Raw genomic sequence first — 16,888 nt, 5'->3', positions numbered from 1 at the left:
GTTCTGGAACAGCTTTGGGCCTTGGGCTCTGCATTGGGGGTGTGTGCGCGCGTGTGGTTTCTGTTTTCTTTTCAGTAACCTTGTTAGAATTTATAGCTGGAAACGGAGAGAATACTCTGCCTCACAAAAGAAATTCATCTGATTCCTCATGTCTTGTCTCTTCTCTCCAAGTTCTCGTTCTTGGCCAAGCTAACCTGCCGTCTCATCCACCTAAATAGAATCGGGTTTGCCTCCCAGCCAGCCACTTTGTAGCAAAGCCGGGTTCTGACGGTCTGCTGTCTTCTGTTACCGTGCGCCGACAGTGGATTTCAAGAAGAGCTGTTGTGTTTTCCCAGTGCAGGAAAGGAAACACTAGGGTTCCATCTGTCCAGAGGAGCTGAGAGCACATGGTTGGCAAACCTCCAGGGACAGACTGTGAGGCGGTCGCAGGTTGCAGAGGGCGCCGGAGCCGGGCGTGGGTGCCATTCACGTGGGTGTTGTTTTCTTGAAGTCGAACCCTGTGGAATTCAGCAGAGACCTCGAGCGGATTCGAACAGCCTCAGCCCCCACGTCCCGGGTCTGAAATCAACCGTGTGGGAGGAGCCGCCCCGGCAGAGCTGCGTGCCCGCCGTGCAGCCGCGTACCTGCTCCCGCACCCTGACTAGAACATTCCCCTTGTGCGTGCAGGCAGCCCACGCTCAGGGGCACACCACGGTCCGAAGGGCTGGTCATCCGGAACCCGGCATTCCCAGTGACGAGAGCCTCACGGGTCTCTCCAGGCCTTTTTCTGGGCCGCCAGTGTGGACATGGCAGACACACAGACGCACAGACACGGCCCGAGAGGGTCTTCCTTCCAGCCCTGCCCTGAGTTCCCGCGCTGTCCTGCAGGGGCACCCCGGGCAGCCGAAAGCAGCTTAATGGACAGTTTTGTTGGTTTGGTGATGCCATGTCATGATGACATTACCCAAATCCCTTGGAACATTTTTGGGACTGTGGATTCAGGGGCCTGGACCAAGGGACTCGGCAAGGGAGGTGTGATCTGCCTGCTGCCCCTCGGGCTCGGGACCGGACCTCAGAGCCACCGTCGGGTCACAGTGGCCATTCCCATGGCTGTGCTGGTGCCCCCTGGGCCAGCGGTGGCCGTGTGCGATTTTGTCAGTCGTTTCCTTCTTTAAAAAAGATTTTTTTTTAATCTTTGAGAGAGAGACAGAGTGTGAGCAGGGGAGGGGCAGAGAGAGGGGGAGACACAGAATCCAAGGCAGGCTCCAGGCCCCAAGCTGTCAGCCCCGAGCCCAACACGGGGCTCGAACCCACGAACTGTGAGATCATGACCTGAGCCAAAGTCGGACACCGAACCGACTGAGCCACCCAGGCGCCCCTGGTCGGTCGTTTCTGACTCGCCATTGGTGCCGGCTGTAGCGAGGAGGAGCCGGGGTGCCTGCCACGTGCCGCTGGACACCGTGGCCTCTGTGCCCCGGAAGTGTGGCTGGCCCGCAGCGAGGGGCTTCGGGGCGGAGACCCACCCGACGGGGAGACTTGGCACAGATCGCGAGACGGCAGGTGAATAACGCGCTATATGCGTTACGTGGCCGGGTGGTAGTGTTTTAGACCGATCCAGTTAAGTGTATCATTCACATTAACTCTGTGTTTCCTTTTCCTTTTACGATATGGGCAGCTCCTGGAAAACTTAACAGCTGAGGGGCGCTCGGCTGGCTCTGTCGGAGGATCGTGCGGCTTTTGATCTCGGGGTTGTGAGTTCCAGCCCCACGCTGGATGTAGAGATTATTATTTAAAAAAAAATTTTTTTTAATGTTTTTATTTATTTTTGAGACAGAGGGAGACAGAGTGTGAGCAGGGGAGGGGCAGAGAGAGGGGGAGACACAGAATCCAAGGCAGGCTCCAGGCCCCGAGCTGTCAGCACGGAGCCTGACGCAGGGCTCGAACCCACGAACTGTGAGATGATGACCTGAGCCAAAGTCGGACACCTAACCGACTGAGCCATCCAGGCGCCCCTAGAGATTATTTAATAAAATCTTAAAAAAAAAAAAAGTTGAGTCTGTGGCTCATATGGTATTTCTTTGGATGGAGCTGTGCCACAGCCGCCTTCTCAGAACACACGTGCACGGACACGCACGCAAATGAGCACACGCATCACACACAAACATGGGCATGTGTCTGTGCACGCAGATGTGGATGCGACACGGTGTGTGGTGCGTGAGTGCACACGAGCACGTGCACACGCACGTGAGTCCTGCTCAGGGCGCAGCTGGATTCCGGCCGACGCTGGGCAGCGGGGGCCTTGAGGCTCCTGGAGGGGCGGGGAGGTCACAACAGGGAACGGGCCATCCCCTGTCCCGAGTGCATCAGTCCCATGTCCTAAGGACGCTGTCCTGCAGGGCGTGTGGGAACCTCGGGCCGTGACGGCAGGAAGGATGTCAGACACACCGGCCTCTCTCCGCTCCAACTTTCTCTGCCACCACCGGTCTGTGATTCTAAATTAATTGATTTTTTCACGGTTTCTTCTGTTTTAAAAAACGAGGTGAAACGCACATAAAATTAACCACTTAGTACTCAACAATGCAGCGGCATTTAGCACATCCACAGTGTTGTGCACCCACCAGCTCTGTCTCGTTCCGGAACATTCCCATCACGTGCCCCCAAAAGAAACTCTGTACCCGGTAGTGGTCACTCCCCACCCACTGTGCTCTCGGTGTCTGCGGGCTTGCCTGCTCCGGACGTGTCCCGTCAGTGGAGTCACGCCGTGCGGCCTGTTGCCTGGCTTTCCCCGCTGAGCGGCCTGCGTGTGAGGTTGATGTTGCGGGGTACGTCCGTGCCTCTTTCCCGCGACGTTCCGCGTGTGGATGGGGTGCTTTATCTGTCTGTCCGTCTGGGGATGGACCTGCGGGTTGCCTCTCCTTTTTGCTGTTGTGCTGCCGCGACGTGGGGCCGAGTCTGACACCTGCCTCCGTTCCCGTAGGGTCTGCGCCCGCGGGTGGAGAGGGGCCGCCTTCAGGACGGGCTCCGGCCCCCCTCCCACAGCCCCCTCGGGACCTTGGAGGAACCCTCGTGTCGCTTCCAGACCGAATGCCGCGCGGCTGGCTAGAGGCCGGCGGTGCCCCTCCACAGGGGTCCAGCGAGGGAGCCTCTGGGAGCCGCCCCCGGGCTTCGGGCCCTGGAGCAGCCGGATCTGCTGCTCCCTCAGGGAGCGGAGGCTGACCGTTCGTTCAAGCCTCTGCCGAGAGAGGCCTTCGTACATGTGCACTGGAAGGCGGAGATCCTACCATAAAGTGGGGCCAGAGTTCCCTTCTCAGACCCCTGGATGAGCGTCGGGGCAGGGCGCGTGGGGGACTCGGGCCCTTTGGCCGGTCTTTCCGCCCGTGGAGGCTGGTGCTCCCGGCCCACCCTCTTGGCTTCTTTGTCTGTTACGTTGGGCGTCGAGTGGCTGCGCCGTGGGGGGCCCCGGCAAAGGCGGGAGACCGCGGGGCGGTGCGCGGCGGTGGGAGTGAGGAAGCGGGGGTGCCTGGCGGAATCCGGGGAGGGAGGGAGGGTGCGGCACGCTGCCCGCTGCTCGCCCGGGGCCCTGTCTGCTGGGGGACGGGCCGCCGGGCCTCGCAGGGCGGCCTCGGGCTCCTTTACCGAGGCCACGTTCACCTGGCACAGAATAACCATGTTGAGGGGAGCAACTCGGTGGCGTTTAGGGCATTCACGAGGTCGTGTGACATCGCCTCTCTCGGGGCCCAGGACATTTTGCTGTCCCCAAATGAAACCCCAGGTCAGTTGGCACTGGCTCCGGTGCCCACCGTCTACTCCCCGCGTCTGTGGCTTGGACCCCTCCAGGGACCTCCCAGAAGGGGAACCACAGCATGTTCCTGTGGCGGCGGCTTTCCGCGGGCGCGACGTCCTCCGGGTGCGTCCGTGTCGGAGCGCGCGTCAGAATCCCCTTCCGGTCTGAGGCAGGGTGGTATTCCACCTTGTGGATGGGCCCCGTGTTGCCCACCCTCCTCTGTGGGCGGACTCTGCCCTGCTGTGGACACTGCGGCACAGGTCCTCGTGTGCGGGGGGGGGGGGGGGGTCGCGGGGCGGCTCCGCGGATCGGTCTGTGGGGCGGGTTGGGTCTGCGTGGTTCCCTGCGTCTCCTCCTGGGGCCCCTCCGGGAGATGCGGGCGTCTGCCCCCCGCCTGGCCCTGCTTTCCACCAGCCGCCCGCAGGGAGGCCGCGAGCAGAGCCACGCGTCTGCGCACAGGCTGCCTTGGGGCCGCCGCTCTGCGCCTGCGGATCAAAAAAGTAGTTCCCGGACCTCGGCTTTCAAGACAGCTGCGGGATGTTCCTCGGAAGAGGCCTGTGGGATGATAAAAAGTCGACATTTGATCTTTGTCCCCAGGCACTGGCCCCTGGGGCGGGGGAGGCTCTTTGGCTTGCTGCTGAGACGCCTGGGGCTGCTCCCAGAGAGACCAGTGGAGGAGCAAAGTGATGGGGATTGACGCCCAGCCTCCGGTGACGCGATCACTCGCGCTTCGGCAATGAAACCGCCCGAACAGCCCCTGGGCTCCTGGGGAGAAGGGACCCACGGAGGTGCCGGGAGGGTGGTGCCTCCCCCCCCCCCCCCCCCCTGCACCTCCCCGCCCCCCGCAGGGCCTGGAGGCTCCGAGCCCCTTCCCCACCCCTTGCCCTGTGTGTCTCTTCCATCCTTGTTCCTGAGTCTTATCCTTCATAAGAAGCCCCCAAACTCTCCGGGTGACCTGATACTGTGGCACCTGACATGGGGGAGTCTCGAGGGGCCCCTCAGCCCGGGGGGTCTGCACTGACGTTGGCGGTTGGTATCGGGATTGAGTTCAGTCGCAGGACCCCCGGCTGGTGTCCAGAGAGCGGCAGACTCGGCTGATGTCAGGAGAAAAGCGCACACGTTGTGTTGGTCGTGCCCCGAGTGACAGCAGCTCAGTGGCCTCCTTTCTGACGTGGGAGGTTCTCGGGTGGGAGGAGGCGGAAGTTTGGAGCCTCCTGGGGAACTGGACAGCCCTGCGTCCATGGCCCCACCGCCCCTTGTCCACCTCCCACACAGCGCGGGCATTCCCCGTGTCCTAGATCACCAGGGCCAGGGACTGGGCAGCAGCGGGCCGTCGTGCCCAAGCCCGTTCGAATCTCAAGCCTGCAGCCTGCCGCCCCAACTCAGGCCTCTGCCCCCAACACTCTGGTGCTTCCTGTGCCCTGTGTCCGTGGGCCCTTCTCCGCCACCCGTGGGCGTAATAAGCTGTCTTTGCCCGGAGCCTCTCCTCTGTGGACATGAATATTTGGGGGACCCTGATCGGCTCACACTGTGTTGATGGTGCGCAGGCCTCAGGGAAGTTCCTCTCGAACGGGAAGCTACTCCCATGTCTGCGCTGCACTAGGCCAGCAGGGCTGGCCGGGGCTCACTAGGGTGGGACGTGGTCACCTTTGGGTGTGGCCCCTGCCCCAAGGCTGAGCCTGGGGTCCTGGGAGCCTCCGCCTGGGCTCTGAGGTGCTGCTGATTCAGTGCATTTCAGTTAGGCAGGAAGTTCCTGAGAGGAAAACCACAAGCTTTATGTTTATTTAATTCCAGCCATTCTGTGGTTTTTGGAGATGGCCTTTAAAGATTTGTTTTTGATTTTTATCTCAAAGAGAATGCAGAAAAGCCCATGGGTCGGGCTCCAGAGAAAATACACACAAAGAAGAGAAGTGAATTTGGATCTCACCAGGCAGCTTTCGGGTAAGCAAGTGGCAGGATGGGGCTGGGGCACGTCCCCTCAGGGTAGCAGCCCTGCGTGGCCTGCACATGTGGGTCACGGAGACATGCTCCCTGGAATCCAAACGGGCCTTGCGTTCAGGCCCACGGGCAGCCTGCGCTGGAGCTTGGGCTCTGGGGAGGCCTCCCTTCACGGACCCAGGCTACCTTGTTCACCTCTCTGGCCACAGCGAGGGGCCAGGCCTCGGGGGTCCTGTCCAGCACCACCGGAACCAGTGGGGTACGAAGCGGCCCCTGGAAACACCACGATAGGTGCCCATCTTGGCTGGGGGAGGGGTGGGGGGTGCCCCGGGACAGTGGTACCGTCAGCCCAGAACCCCTGCCACGTGCCCACCTTGGTCCCTCTCGGCTCTGTGTGCTCTGAGTTCCCCGCCAGTGCCTTGCACGGGGTGGCCCGCCTCCTGATGCTCCCCACACAGACCTGTCTGATGGCAAGGCTCTTGCCTGGAGCAGCAAAGCCATTGGGAGTCTTTCCTCCGGGTCAGGACCCCTTCCTGGAATCTGAGGTCATTCTCCGTGCCAAGGGAGGGTCACTAAATTCTTAGGAAAACTCCAAAGCAGAGTCAACAGAAAAGTTAATCCCCGCTGTAGGGTCCTTTGGGGAAGGGGATCAGCTCTGTGACACCCACGAGCTGCCACGTGTGGACCCTGTGCACGCTGGGGCGCTCATGGAGTGGGCTCTGGGCCAAGAGGTTGACGCTGCTGCATCTCATTTATTTCTGGAGAGCTCAGGCTCTGCCCAGTGGGTCCCCGGATTTGAGTCGGCCTGACGTCACCACGCTACAGGAAGCGGTGTGTGTGTGTGTGTGTGTGTGTGTGTGTGTGTGCGCGTGCAGGAGTGGGCCTGGCATGTGCCATGGGGGAGGGCGTGATTCCCCCGTGCTCTGTCAGCAAGGAACCGTCCAGGCCCCTTCTCCCCTCGTAGCCTGGAAACTGCCAGTGCCCTGCTTCCCATCAAACTCTCTTCGTTCATTTATGTGATTTCCTCGTACTTTCAGGCTCCGGCTGCCTGGGCCATGGCCAGTGGGAGCCTGTCCTGGGGGCGTCCTTACTTGTTGTCCGGGACTCCGGTGTTGAGATCCTCCGCTCGTCCCCTCTGTCCTGGTGCCTCTGGCAGACGTGGATTTGAGAAAGTACACGCTTCCGTGGGTGCCTACGTCTACCACCGCTCCCACCAGAGCCGTGAGTTCGCCGATGCCTCGGCTCCACCGCGTCCACAGGCTCATTTGGGTTTTCTGTGTCGGAGCCTGTGGCTCCTGTCTCCACAGCGCGGATCCCCCCTGTGCTGCTCAGAGCCCTGCTGCCACAGTGCCCGTGTGACTGCCAGTCCGGGGGCGGGGGCGGGGGGACCTCGGGCCGACCCCCTGTGGCTTTAGGGTTGCTCCTTCTGGGAAGGGCAGAGCGGTCTGCCCTGGCCTCCGCTCAGGGCCAGCAGGGAGGTGGAGGGGAGCCTGGTTCCACCACCAGCTCTGGGTATGGTCGTGTCCACCGCACGTCCCCTCGGGACGGGGGCTGAGACGCCGGCTGTCCCGTTGGAGCCCGGTCGCGGCTGTGAAGATGCAGTGGGGCGCCTGGTGAGCCCTTGTGGCTGGGGTGCTGCGTGTGTTCACGTCTAGGACCGCAGAATGAGCGGCGTTCGCCTGGGCGTCGGCTTCCGCTCCTGCAGCCGCGTGATGCCCACCCCGAGGCCGCCGGCCTGCACACCCGTGAGACCCTCGGGCTGACGCGGCTACTCCTGCTCCGCTGTGCCGGCAGCCACTGTGGTCACCGGGACGCGTGCCGGTCACTGTCCTCTGCTCTCTGGTCACCACACGCCCCGTCCCCGGTGCTGTAGGTGGCGGACCCGCATCTGTAGCTCCTCTGAGCTTCTGGTGCCTCCTGCGCGTTTCCTTCGTGGAGCCTCCTGCGTGTCCTGGCGACCGGTGGAAGTCGTGTTTGCGCTGAACAAGCCAGAGGTGGTTTCTCGCTACAGCAGGGGGGACCCGTTCCACATCCTGTGACAGGGACGGCGGAGGGGGTGTCCCTGGCCAATGGAGGGCTCGTGGACGCTGGGCCCACCGTGGACTCAGGGATTTCCGTTTGTCTTTAGGGTCTTATTACCTTCCTGGGGCTGCCCTAACGAAGTCACAGACTCAGGGCTCAAACCGCAGGCATCCCTCTCAGCCTGCAGGCCGCAAGCCCTAAACTGAGGTGTCGCGGGGCCATGCTGCCTTTGGGGGGGCACCCTGTGCATCTTCCGGCCTCTGGTGGTGCCAGACATCCTCGCCATCCCTTGGTTGGTGGATGCGTCACCCCCTCTCTGCCTCCAGGGGCACACGGTGTTGCTCTCTTGTTGGGATGGGACTCACCGACTCCAGCTGGTCACCGACTCCCTCTTACTGATGGTGCCTGCAGTGGCCCTGTTTCCAAGTAAGACCCCATGCTGCGAGCCCCAGGGTCAGGACTGAGGCATATCATTTCGTGGGAGGGTTCAACCTAGTGCCGGGCCCAGCTGTGCCCTCTTCCATTTGACGGTATTGAAAAACCATTTATATTAAAAAAATTAGCTTTGAGAGAAACGCACAGAAATGTGGCTTTTCCCAAGCTCAATGCCACCAGCTCCAGCCTAGTGGTGGTGGGTCGCGAGGCCGGGCATCCCGGGGATGCTGTACGTGTGCAGAGGCCCCGTGCATCATCTGCCCTCCTCCCTCAGCCCCAGGACGCCGTGGGGATTGCACAGCATCGGTGCGTCCGGAGCTGCTGGGTTCTTCTCAGTGGCCGCGTGAGAAGCCGTCGGGAGACTTTCAGGACGTAATCACAAAGGCCAGAACGAGCAGAAGGCACCCTCACAGACCAAGCGTGATCTGAGTTCCTGCCAGGGAGCACCTGGGCCCAGGACATGGGTGTTCGTAAGTTATTTTTTGATTTTGAATTCATCTCACTTTTAGAGAAAAGTTGTGAAAAACAGTACAGCGGATCCCTGTGTTCTTTCCTGGCAGGTCGCCCAAACGTTCACGTGTTCCTGCGTTTGCTTTCTCCTTCTCACAGCTGAATCTGCGGAGTGGAATATGTCGGGCTGTGTTCCCCACACCAGGCTGTGCTGCCGCCGGGGCGGCCGTTCGTGTTGCTGCAACGATACATGGTCTCTACTCTGCAGTCTGCATTCACAGGTCTTCGGTTCTCTGTCCCGGGAAGGACTCCCACTTCTCCTGGGGGCCTTTCCGAGTACCTCACCTTCTTGCCATCGTTGCCAGGGTCCCTCTGCCATTCCATCCTCCAACTGGTGACTTCGTGCAGCTATGAGGACTTTTGGTTTTTGTGTGTTAGTTTTAGCCTTACTGAGTTCGTTTATCCTTTGAGTCTGTTTCCTCCCTGTTGATGGCCTGGTGCCACGCTCGCCGCCCGGTCCGGAGCCCCATGTGGCTAAGCTCGCGTGTACAGATGAGATGAAACGAGACCAGAGGCTCACGATGCCGCCACACTCGCCCCATTCCCAGTGCTTGGCGGCCGCACGGGCTTGGCGGGTTTCCGGCACTGAGCTTGTGGGACATCCCCTCATCGTGAAAAGTTTACTGCATATTACTGTTCCAGCGTTTTCCAGGTACATCAGTGTAGCCTTTGCAAATGGACACAGCTGGCTTTGGGCTCTGTTCTCGGGGCCCTGACGGGTTCCCCGTGTCTGACTGCAGTGGCTGAGGCCTCCAGGGCCGGGCTGGCGGGCGGTGAAGGCAAGCATAGTCCTCATCTTGCCCCTCATGACACCAGCGTCTGCTTCAGTGAGGTGGAGACTTTAGAAAAGGCTATGTTACTATGTTAAGAAAGCGGCTGTCACTTCCTATTTTCCTTACTGTTTGTACTTTTATCAGGAATGGGTGTTAAATTTTGCCAGAGGCTTTTTGTGCACCTATGGGGGGAAAGCATGTGATTTTTCTCTTCGGGTCTGTCAAGAGTGACTTTCATAAATGGATTTCCCAGCAACCAGGCGGCCGTGGCATCTTGGCGTCAGTCCCGCACGTGGTCACCATGTCTGTCTTCCCACCCATTGCACCTTCCAGTAGGGTCTGGGGGTCAGAGTTCCTGTTGCAGTGGGGCTCTGCCGGCTGACCTTCCAGGAGGGGGCTGGGGTCAGCACTCCTGGGCGGGGCTCCACTGGCGGGCACAGTTTAGCGTGTGCCCCTCCGCTTCAGGGCGCCGGAACAACTGGGCAAGCTGTGACCATCTGGTCCCTAGCCATGTGGTGGAGTTTATCTGTGGAGTCATTAGGGCCCGTTTTTGTTGGGGGCTGCGGTTCGCTGGAGGCTTTTTTCTTCCGTGGAACCGGTGTGGTTAGGGTCCCGCCCCCCACTGTAGCCACTTCATCTGGAAATTCGCATTTATTGCGCTCCACATGAAATGTCACTACGGCATAGTTATTCTATGTCATTTATTCCTAGCGGGGCCAGAACTCAAGCCTCCTCTGCCACCCGGCGCCCAGCGCTTCCTGGGCCCTTGCGGGTGGGCGAGAGGCAGACTCCGCCCGCAGTCTGCACAGGCCGAGCCGAGCAACCGCGGCTCGAGAGGCACACGGGGTTCGCGGGGAGACCAGCTCGGCTCTGCTCGCTCTCCACTCGGCCTCGTGCCGGGCAGGGTGGTCTTGGGAACGCGGGTGGCCGCAGCGGAGCTTCCTGGGGAGGGGAGACGGCTGTGCCCAGGCACAGCCACAGGCCACTGCCACCGACAGCGCACCTCTCGCGGCCGCATGGCGCTGCCTGCTGGAAGTTGTGCGCAGGCGCAGCTGCAGGCTCCCGCTGTTGGCTGCGAGTCTTCCCCGTTGCGCAGCCGCACTGTCCGCACGCCGCCGCCTGCTCGAGGCCGTGCGCAGGCGCAGCTGCAGGCCTTGCTGTTGGCCTCGAGTCTCCTCCGTCGCGCAGCCGCACTGTGCGCACGCTGCCGCCTGCTCCAGGCTGTGCGCAGGCGCAGCGTTGGCGGTCTGGCAGCAGGAGGCGGGGAGTCCGCTCAGATGGCGCCTCCTTGGCTCTTGAGCAGAAGACAGGGGACCACGGCGGAAACTCGCGGACTCTACGCTGCCGGGCGTCGGGCCGTCTCTCCGAGGAGAGGATCGTGAGTAGGGGTCCGCCGGGAAGGGCAGCGTGTCCTAGAGCCCCGTGAGCGGGGATGAGGCAGGTGGGGCGGCCGGGCGGGGCAGCTGGAGCCCTGGCTGGGGACATGCTTTGGGGGTGGGATCCGCGGCAAGTGCTGGGGAAGGCTGTAAGGACGGTGGGGGACTGGCGAGGCGGGCAGGTGCGTCAGGCGTTTGGACCGGATGTGGAGGGATCGCCGGGCAGCTGGACACGCTGGGGAGGGAGGGGGCTGAGTGAGGGGCTCACGTGGACTCAATCAGGCCCTGGCCAGTGGAGTCTGGAACCTGGCAGGGCAGGCGTTCCTCTGTTGTGGGCCTTGGACATAATCTGTGGCGGAAGTTGCTGGTGCGGGCTCCTAGCAGGCGCCGTTATCAGCAGGAGTGGGAGCGGGGTGGTGGCTTGACTCGGTCACCCGAGGACGCCCCAGGTAGAGGACGGGCTGGTCCCCCGGGGATGCCTGCAGGGTCTCACACGCCCTTCCTGCGCGCCCCAAGTGGGCCAGCATCTGCCCCTTCCCAGTGGTGGCCACACACCGGCTTTTGGGCTGGCCCGGGTCACCTTCCTGTTCTGGAGCCGTCTGGACAGGACACAGACCCCAGGGACATGGGTCCCCTTTGTTATGAGGGGCCCGTTGGCCCTGGAGGGGGCTCTGCAGAGTCTTTGCTTCATGCATCCCCCTCTCACAGCCAGGGACGGGGGACGACTTCAGGGGAGCAGATGTTTGGGTCACAGTCAGAAAATAGAGCTGAGAACACAGGCGGGTTCTTTCTCTCCAGACTCACATCCATGTGATTTCCGTGGTTTTTGCCCTTTGTCTCTTTTCACTGTCAGAGGCCGAGAGGCACCATGAGAATGCAGGTAAGCCCAGGACACGGGGCTGTCCCCACCCAGAACCCTGTGGTTCCAAACTGAGGACCAGGGCTGCTCTGGCCCCGTCACCGTGTGGACATGCCACCCTCTCTGAAATGTCTGTAGGCTTTGGTCAGAGTCAGATACAGTTCCTCCCCTGTCCCTGGGGTTCCCGAGCTTCTCACCCTAGCACGGGTTGCCTTGATACTTAAGAGGACACAAGAAAACAAACCCAGACCGAACCAAACAAAAAAGCTCACTAGAAATTAAGAAAATGAATAAATATTGAAAGCAAGGCCTGGGGAGATGGTGTAGAGCTTGCAGGTTGAAAGCGTGTTGCTGGCTTTCTTCAAGTGACGGGCCCAAGGGGAGATGTCGCCGCTGTGGTGTCTACCCTGGCGTTCGAGCCAGTGGTCGGAGAGTCTCTGACAAGATGCTAACAGCCGGCTCTTGTTGCACGACCTGGCCCTGGACGTGACAGGTGACTTTCAGGACAGAGCTGGGGATGTCTGTGGGGACTTGAACACACCCCTCCAACACGCTGAACAAGTAGAGCAAAAGTAGGGAAGAATACAGAAAATCAGAGTACCGTTGTTGATAAAATGAATTTTATTTATATTTCTAGATATTTGTATCATAGAGATAGGCATTTATAAACATGTGCATCATTATTAGGGATTTAATAATATAGCTTTATATCTGACAGTCGGTACTATTTATTTATGAGTTGATGCTGGAAAGTATTTAATTTTCCGCACCAGTTTATGACAAAAACCCTCAGAAAATTAGGAATACGGCACGTCATTTCTTGAACTTGAAAGAGGGTGTGCAGCACAGATGCACGGCACTGTGGAGGACGACTTCCTGACCTCTTTGCTGTGAGTTAGGGGTGGTGAAAACTGCATACTGACCGTCATCGGATCAGATGTATAGACTCCTGGAAAGACAGAAACCACCAAAACTGAGTCAAGCAGAAATAGGCACTCTGAACAGGTCTGTAAGGAAGAGATGAAATTCCTAATGTAACTTCCGGCAGAGGAGCCCAGGCGGCTCCTCCGAAGCCTGTAGGGTTGTCAGCTGGGAGCTGGGAGCCGCAGGGGGACGCCTGCAGGCCTGGGCGCCAGTCCCTGGGGAGGCCCCGCCCAGAGCCTGGCAGGCCTGTGGGGGAGGGGCAAGGTCTGGTCCCATTCTCGCCTTCTCAGAGACCAGAGTCACCTCGAAGCGTCAGAGTTTGGTGGAGGGACTCACGGGGAGGCATCCGGCCCAGGTCCTTTCGGCCATAAGCCGGGGAGGCATGCACCAGCTTCCTTCCTGCCTCTAGCTGTCATCGCCGATGGGCCTCACAAGTCATGCTCATGTGGGGACGCCCCTCTGGGGCTCCTCAAGCCGAGAGCTGCCAGGAGGGCAGTGTGGGGCAGGCCTCACCCAGGCTGACACTGGATCCAGCATGTTACCAAACTTGGGGCAGGAGGGGGGCCCACCAGGAGATCTGTGAGCGTCAGAGGCCCTTCCCCTCTGGCGTGTGTGAGCCCCCGCCGTGGGCCGTCACCGAAGGCTGCGAAGGGGGAGCGGGGTTGCCAGGGACTGGCCTGGGAGGCGCACACCAGGCTGCATGAGTGTGTGGAGGCTGGCAGTGCCTTCCTGGGGGCGGGCTGGATGGTGCCCCCCGAAGGTGTGTCCCTAGTTCCTCTGAACATGACCTTGTTTGGAGACAGTCTTTACAGATGGAATTGAGTTAAGGTGAGGGGCTGGGCTACAGTGTGGGCATCCTCAGGGGGCTTAGAGGGACCTGGGCCGTGGCTTCCGTACTGATGAGACGGAGGGCCACAGACACGCTGAGGTCCCCTACGCTTCCGTTTGTGAAACAGAGTGTGACTGCACACGGCTTGTGGCTTCCGACAAAAGGGCCCGTCAGTAACCCATGCCCCTGCCCCCACCATTGCCCTGGAAGCTCCTTGTGCTCCCTCAGGTCTGTCCATCTGTCCAGAAGGGCCCCACCTGTCCCAAAACTGCGCGTGAAGTGCGGCCGGTCTGTACGTGGCCTCATGTGTCCGGTTTCTTTCACTCAGTGTAATTCCCCCCTCTCCCTTCCCTCCCTGTGTGGCTCTGAAGGGCGGTGGCGGGACAGGCGTCCTTGTCTTGTGCCCAAGCTGCTGGGAGGCACCGCAGCAGTGGTGGGGTAGAGCTCATCAGTTGGCCGAGGAGCTTAACGCTTTGTTGCTAATTTGCTGAGAGGTAAAACAAATTTTTTTGGTCACGAATACATGTTGGATTTTGCCTAGTATTCTTTCTGCATCTATCGATTGTGTGTTTTTTTCTTAGTCTTTTAATTGATTTTCCATTGTTTTTGATAACGTTTACTTTTGAGAGAGAGAGACAGACAGACCAGAGTGCAAGTGGGGAGGGGCGGAGAGAGAGAGGGAGACACAGAATCGGAAGTAGGCTCCAGGCTTCGAGCTGTCAGCACAGAGCCCGACGTGGGGCTCGAACCCAGGAACTGTGAGATCATGACCTGAGCCGACGTCGGACGCTTAACTGAAGTCGGAGGCTCAACCGACGGAGCCACCCAGACGCCTTGATTTTCCATTTTCAAACTACTCTTGCATTTCTGCGGTGAACCCCACTTGGTCACGGCACGTGATTCTGCGTTTACGTGTCTACAGCTGGTGCATCGGCTGGTATGTTGTTAAGGACTTTTCTACGTTCGTGAGATATGTCGGTCTGTGGTTTTTTTGTGTTGTCTTTCCTGGGTTTGGTTTTGGTAATGCTGGCCTGATAAAATGAATTGGGAAGTGTTCCCTTGTTTTGTACTTTCTAGAAGAGATTGGGTCGAATTGGTGTTTTTTCTTTAAATGTTTGGCAGAATTCACCAGTTAAACCACTTGGACCTGGACATTTATATTTTAACTGCAAATCGAATGTCTTTATCAGTTACATATTATTGAATATCTAGTAACATGTGGATGAGTTTGGCGTTTTGTGGATTTGAGGGATTGGTCCGTTCCATCTAAGTTATCAAAGTTTCTGCTTCTCACTTTCAGTAGCTCAGGTGTAGCCCAAGGTCAAGGGTGAGTCCCGACAAGGCTGAGGGGCAGCTGTTCCCCCAGGGCTGACCAGAGCAGTTAGAGGAAGCGTGGGCCGATGGGGCTGCCTTGTTGAGCCCACATCACGGCTGGGATGGTGGCTGTGCTGGTGTCCTGAGGCTGCTGGAACTATTTACCACGAACTAGGCAGCTGAGGACACCAGGAGCTTGTTTTGTCAGAGTCCTGGAGGCCGGAGTTTGAGATGAAGACCCTCGTGGGGTCGTGCTCTCTCCAGAGGCTCCAGAGGAGGCTCCTTCCTGCCTCTGGGGGCTCCGGGCATCCCTTGGGTTGTGGCCGCATCCCTCCAGGCTCTGCCTCTGTATTCAGGTGGTCTCTCTTGTGTGTCTCTTGTAAGGATGGTTGTCACTGGATTCAGGATCTGTCCCGGTAAGCCAAGACGACCTCCTCTTGAGACCTTTAATCACAACAGCAAAGATCCTAAGTAAGGTCCCATCCCTAGGGATGGGACTTGCCCCTTGCCCATTGGGGGCCGCGTTTACTCTGCGCCCCCGTTGCCGGGCTTTCTCACCCTCCTGCCTCTCCGCCAGCCTGTTCTGGGAGACCACCCTCGTTTAGATCTTGGTCCCGAACCGAGCTGCTCTTGGAACCCGAGCCAGAGACCCCAGTCCTAAAAAGGTGTGTCCCACTGAGTCCGGGGACCTGGCATCTTCTGTGTTGCATGTGGCTGTCCCTCCTGCACTGGCAGCTGTCTTGCCCCGGCCATTCGGGCGTGGCTGGGCTAGGGGAGAACCAACCCCGAGAAGGCATGGAGCCCTCCCGAGTGCCCTCCCCTGGCGCTGGGGACTTGGGAAGGGAGGACTACTGTGTGGTATCTCTGTGGGGTCAGGGGGCAGAGCTGCCTGGAGGCTTCCAGAGCTGCGGCCTCCACCTGGAGGCCCTCTGTGCTTTGCTGCTCTTCCCCCACCCCAGCGCTCAGGGATGAAAGGAGGTGTACCCCCAGCAAGATCTTGCAAGAAGGGTGAGTGTGGAATGAGCCCGGGGGGCTGTGTGCGGTGGGCTCATTGCTCACAGCCGCCCTGCCTGGGGCCAGTCAGCGCAGCTGCAGATTGGGCAGGGGGCCGGGCCCAGCAGATCGTGTCCTCCTGGCACCTTCCTGGCTCCTGAGAGGCAGCGGGCACCACCCTCCTGGGCATCCTGTGGGGGCACAGGGACGGTCAGCAAGACCGTGTGGGCTCTGGGCTGGCCTCGGATGTCCCCACCCCTGGGGTGTTGGACCTTCCTTTCGAAGGGGCATTGGAACCCGGAGAGAGTTCCTCCCTTGGCGTTTCGAAGCCTGGAGCTTACGTTCCTTGCTGTAGAAGGAAAAGGCAGCTGATACCTCCGGCAGGTGGCTGCTGCTTGGAGGCTGTCCCTTGGGGTAGATGCCCTCGGTCTGGCGGGCTGCAGCCTGCGGGCCCACAGGGCGGAAGGTCACGTCTGGGTGCTCATTCCTAGGTCTGGAATATCTAGCCGTTCACACGGTGTATGACATTGTGATATTAGTGTGTGCTGTCGAACGTGCCCCTGCCTGCTCGTGAGTGCACGTGTGTGTGCCTGGGCCATCTCCAGGCGTTCCGCACTTTCGCTCCCTGGGGAACGGGGAGCAGGGGGTCTCTCCTCAGGGAAATCCATGACCCAGGAGGCCCGCCCACCGCTCTGACCTGCAGCTCCAAATCCCACACTTGGAGACCAGACGTTTTATCGGAGGTTTGGCAAGAATCTTCCGCTGGTCTAGCCTGTCCTCTGTCTGTCCCCTGCAGAAGCCCCGAGTGCCAGTGACGTTGGGGCTGCCCCAGCCCTGCCTGTAAACCTCCAAACTCACCTGGCTCCCAGGGGCAGGGAAGAGATCAGGTGAGGTGAGTTCCTCTGCTCCTCACAAGTTGGCCTCGCCTGGGACCCCGGGTAGGGGTGGGAGATGGAAGGTGCTGAGTTTCAGATCAGGGACCCACGTGAATCAGGGGGAGGGAATGGTGTTTGGGGGCGGGGTGGGCAGGGCCCCTCCTAGGCAGGCGTGTGTGCAGAGCCTGTCCTTGTGGCCTTCCCTCTGGGGAAGGGGACTGACTGTCGAGTCAACCCAACCATCTCGGCGGCCCCTAGCCTGGACCTGCCGTGAGGG

The 16,888-nt window shown here is 60.0% G+C and overlaps 1 protein-coding gene across 1 annotated transcript; it reads right to left on the bottom strand.

Moving 5' to 3' along the window:
- Nucleotides 1–2,543: 2,543 nt before the first annotated feature.
- Nucleotides 2,544–3,834, bottom strand: LOC122471897. The gene is made up of 2 exons (XM_043561084.1): nt 3,261–3,834; nt 2,544–2,959 (listed from the first exon to the last, which is right to left on the bottom strand). Exons 1-2 carry the CDS (start codon nt 3,646–3,648, stop codon nt 2,544–2,546), a joined length of 804 nt encoding a protein of 267 aa, XP_043417019.1. The 5' UTR covers nt 3,649–3,834.
- Nucleotides 3,835–16,888: the final 13,054 nt, after the last annotated feature.

The sequence above is a fragment of the Prionailurus bengalensis genome, chromosome E3 (assembly GCF_016509475.1).
Source record: "Prionailurus bengalensis isolate Pbe53 chromosome E3, Fcat_Pben_1.1_paternal_pri, whole genome shotgun sequence".
Lineage (NCBI taxonomy): Eukaryota > Metazoa > Chordata > Mammalia > Carnivora > Felidae > Prionailurus > Prionailurus bengalensis.
The sequence above is the reverse complement of the archived record's forward strand: the minus strand, read 5'-3'. Positions and strand labels throughout refer to the sequence as shown.

What these genes read in the sequence shown, in the direction of transcription:
- LOC122471897 (XM_043561084.1), bottom strand. Translation starts at nt 3,648, where the DNA reads ATGGTTATTCTGTGCCAGGTGAACGTGGCCTCGGTAAAGGAGCCCGAG. An exon ending in AACTCTGGCCCCACTTTATG is followed by an intron (nt 2,960 to 3,260) that starts GTAGGATCTCCG and finishes CCGCGGGCGCAG; the next exon opens with ACCCTACGGGAACGGAGGCA.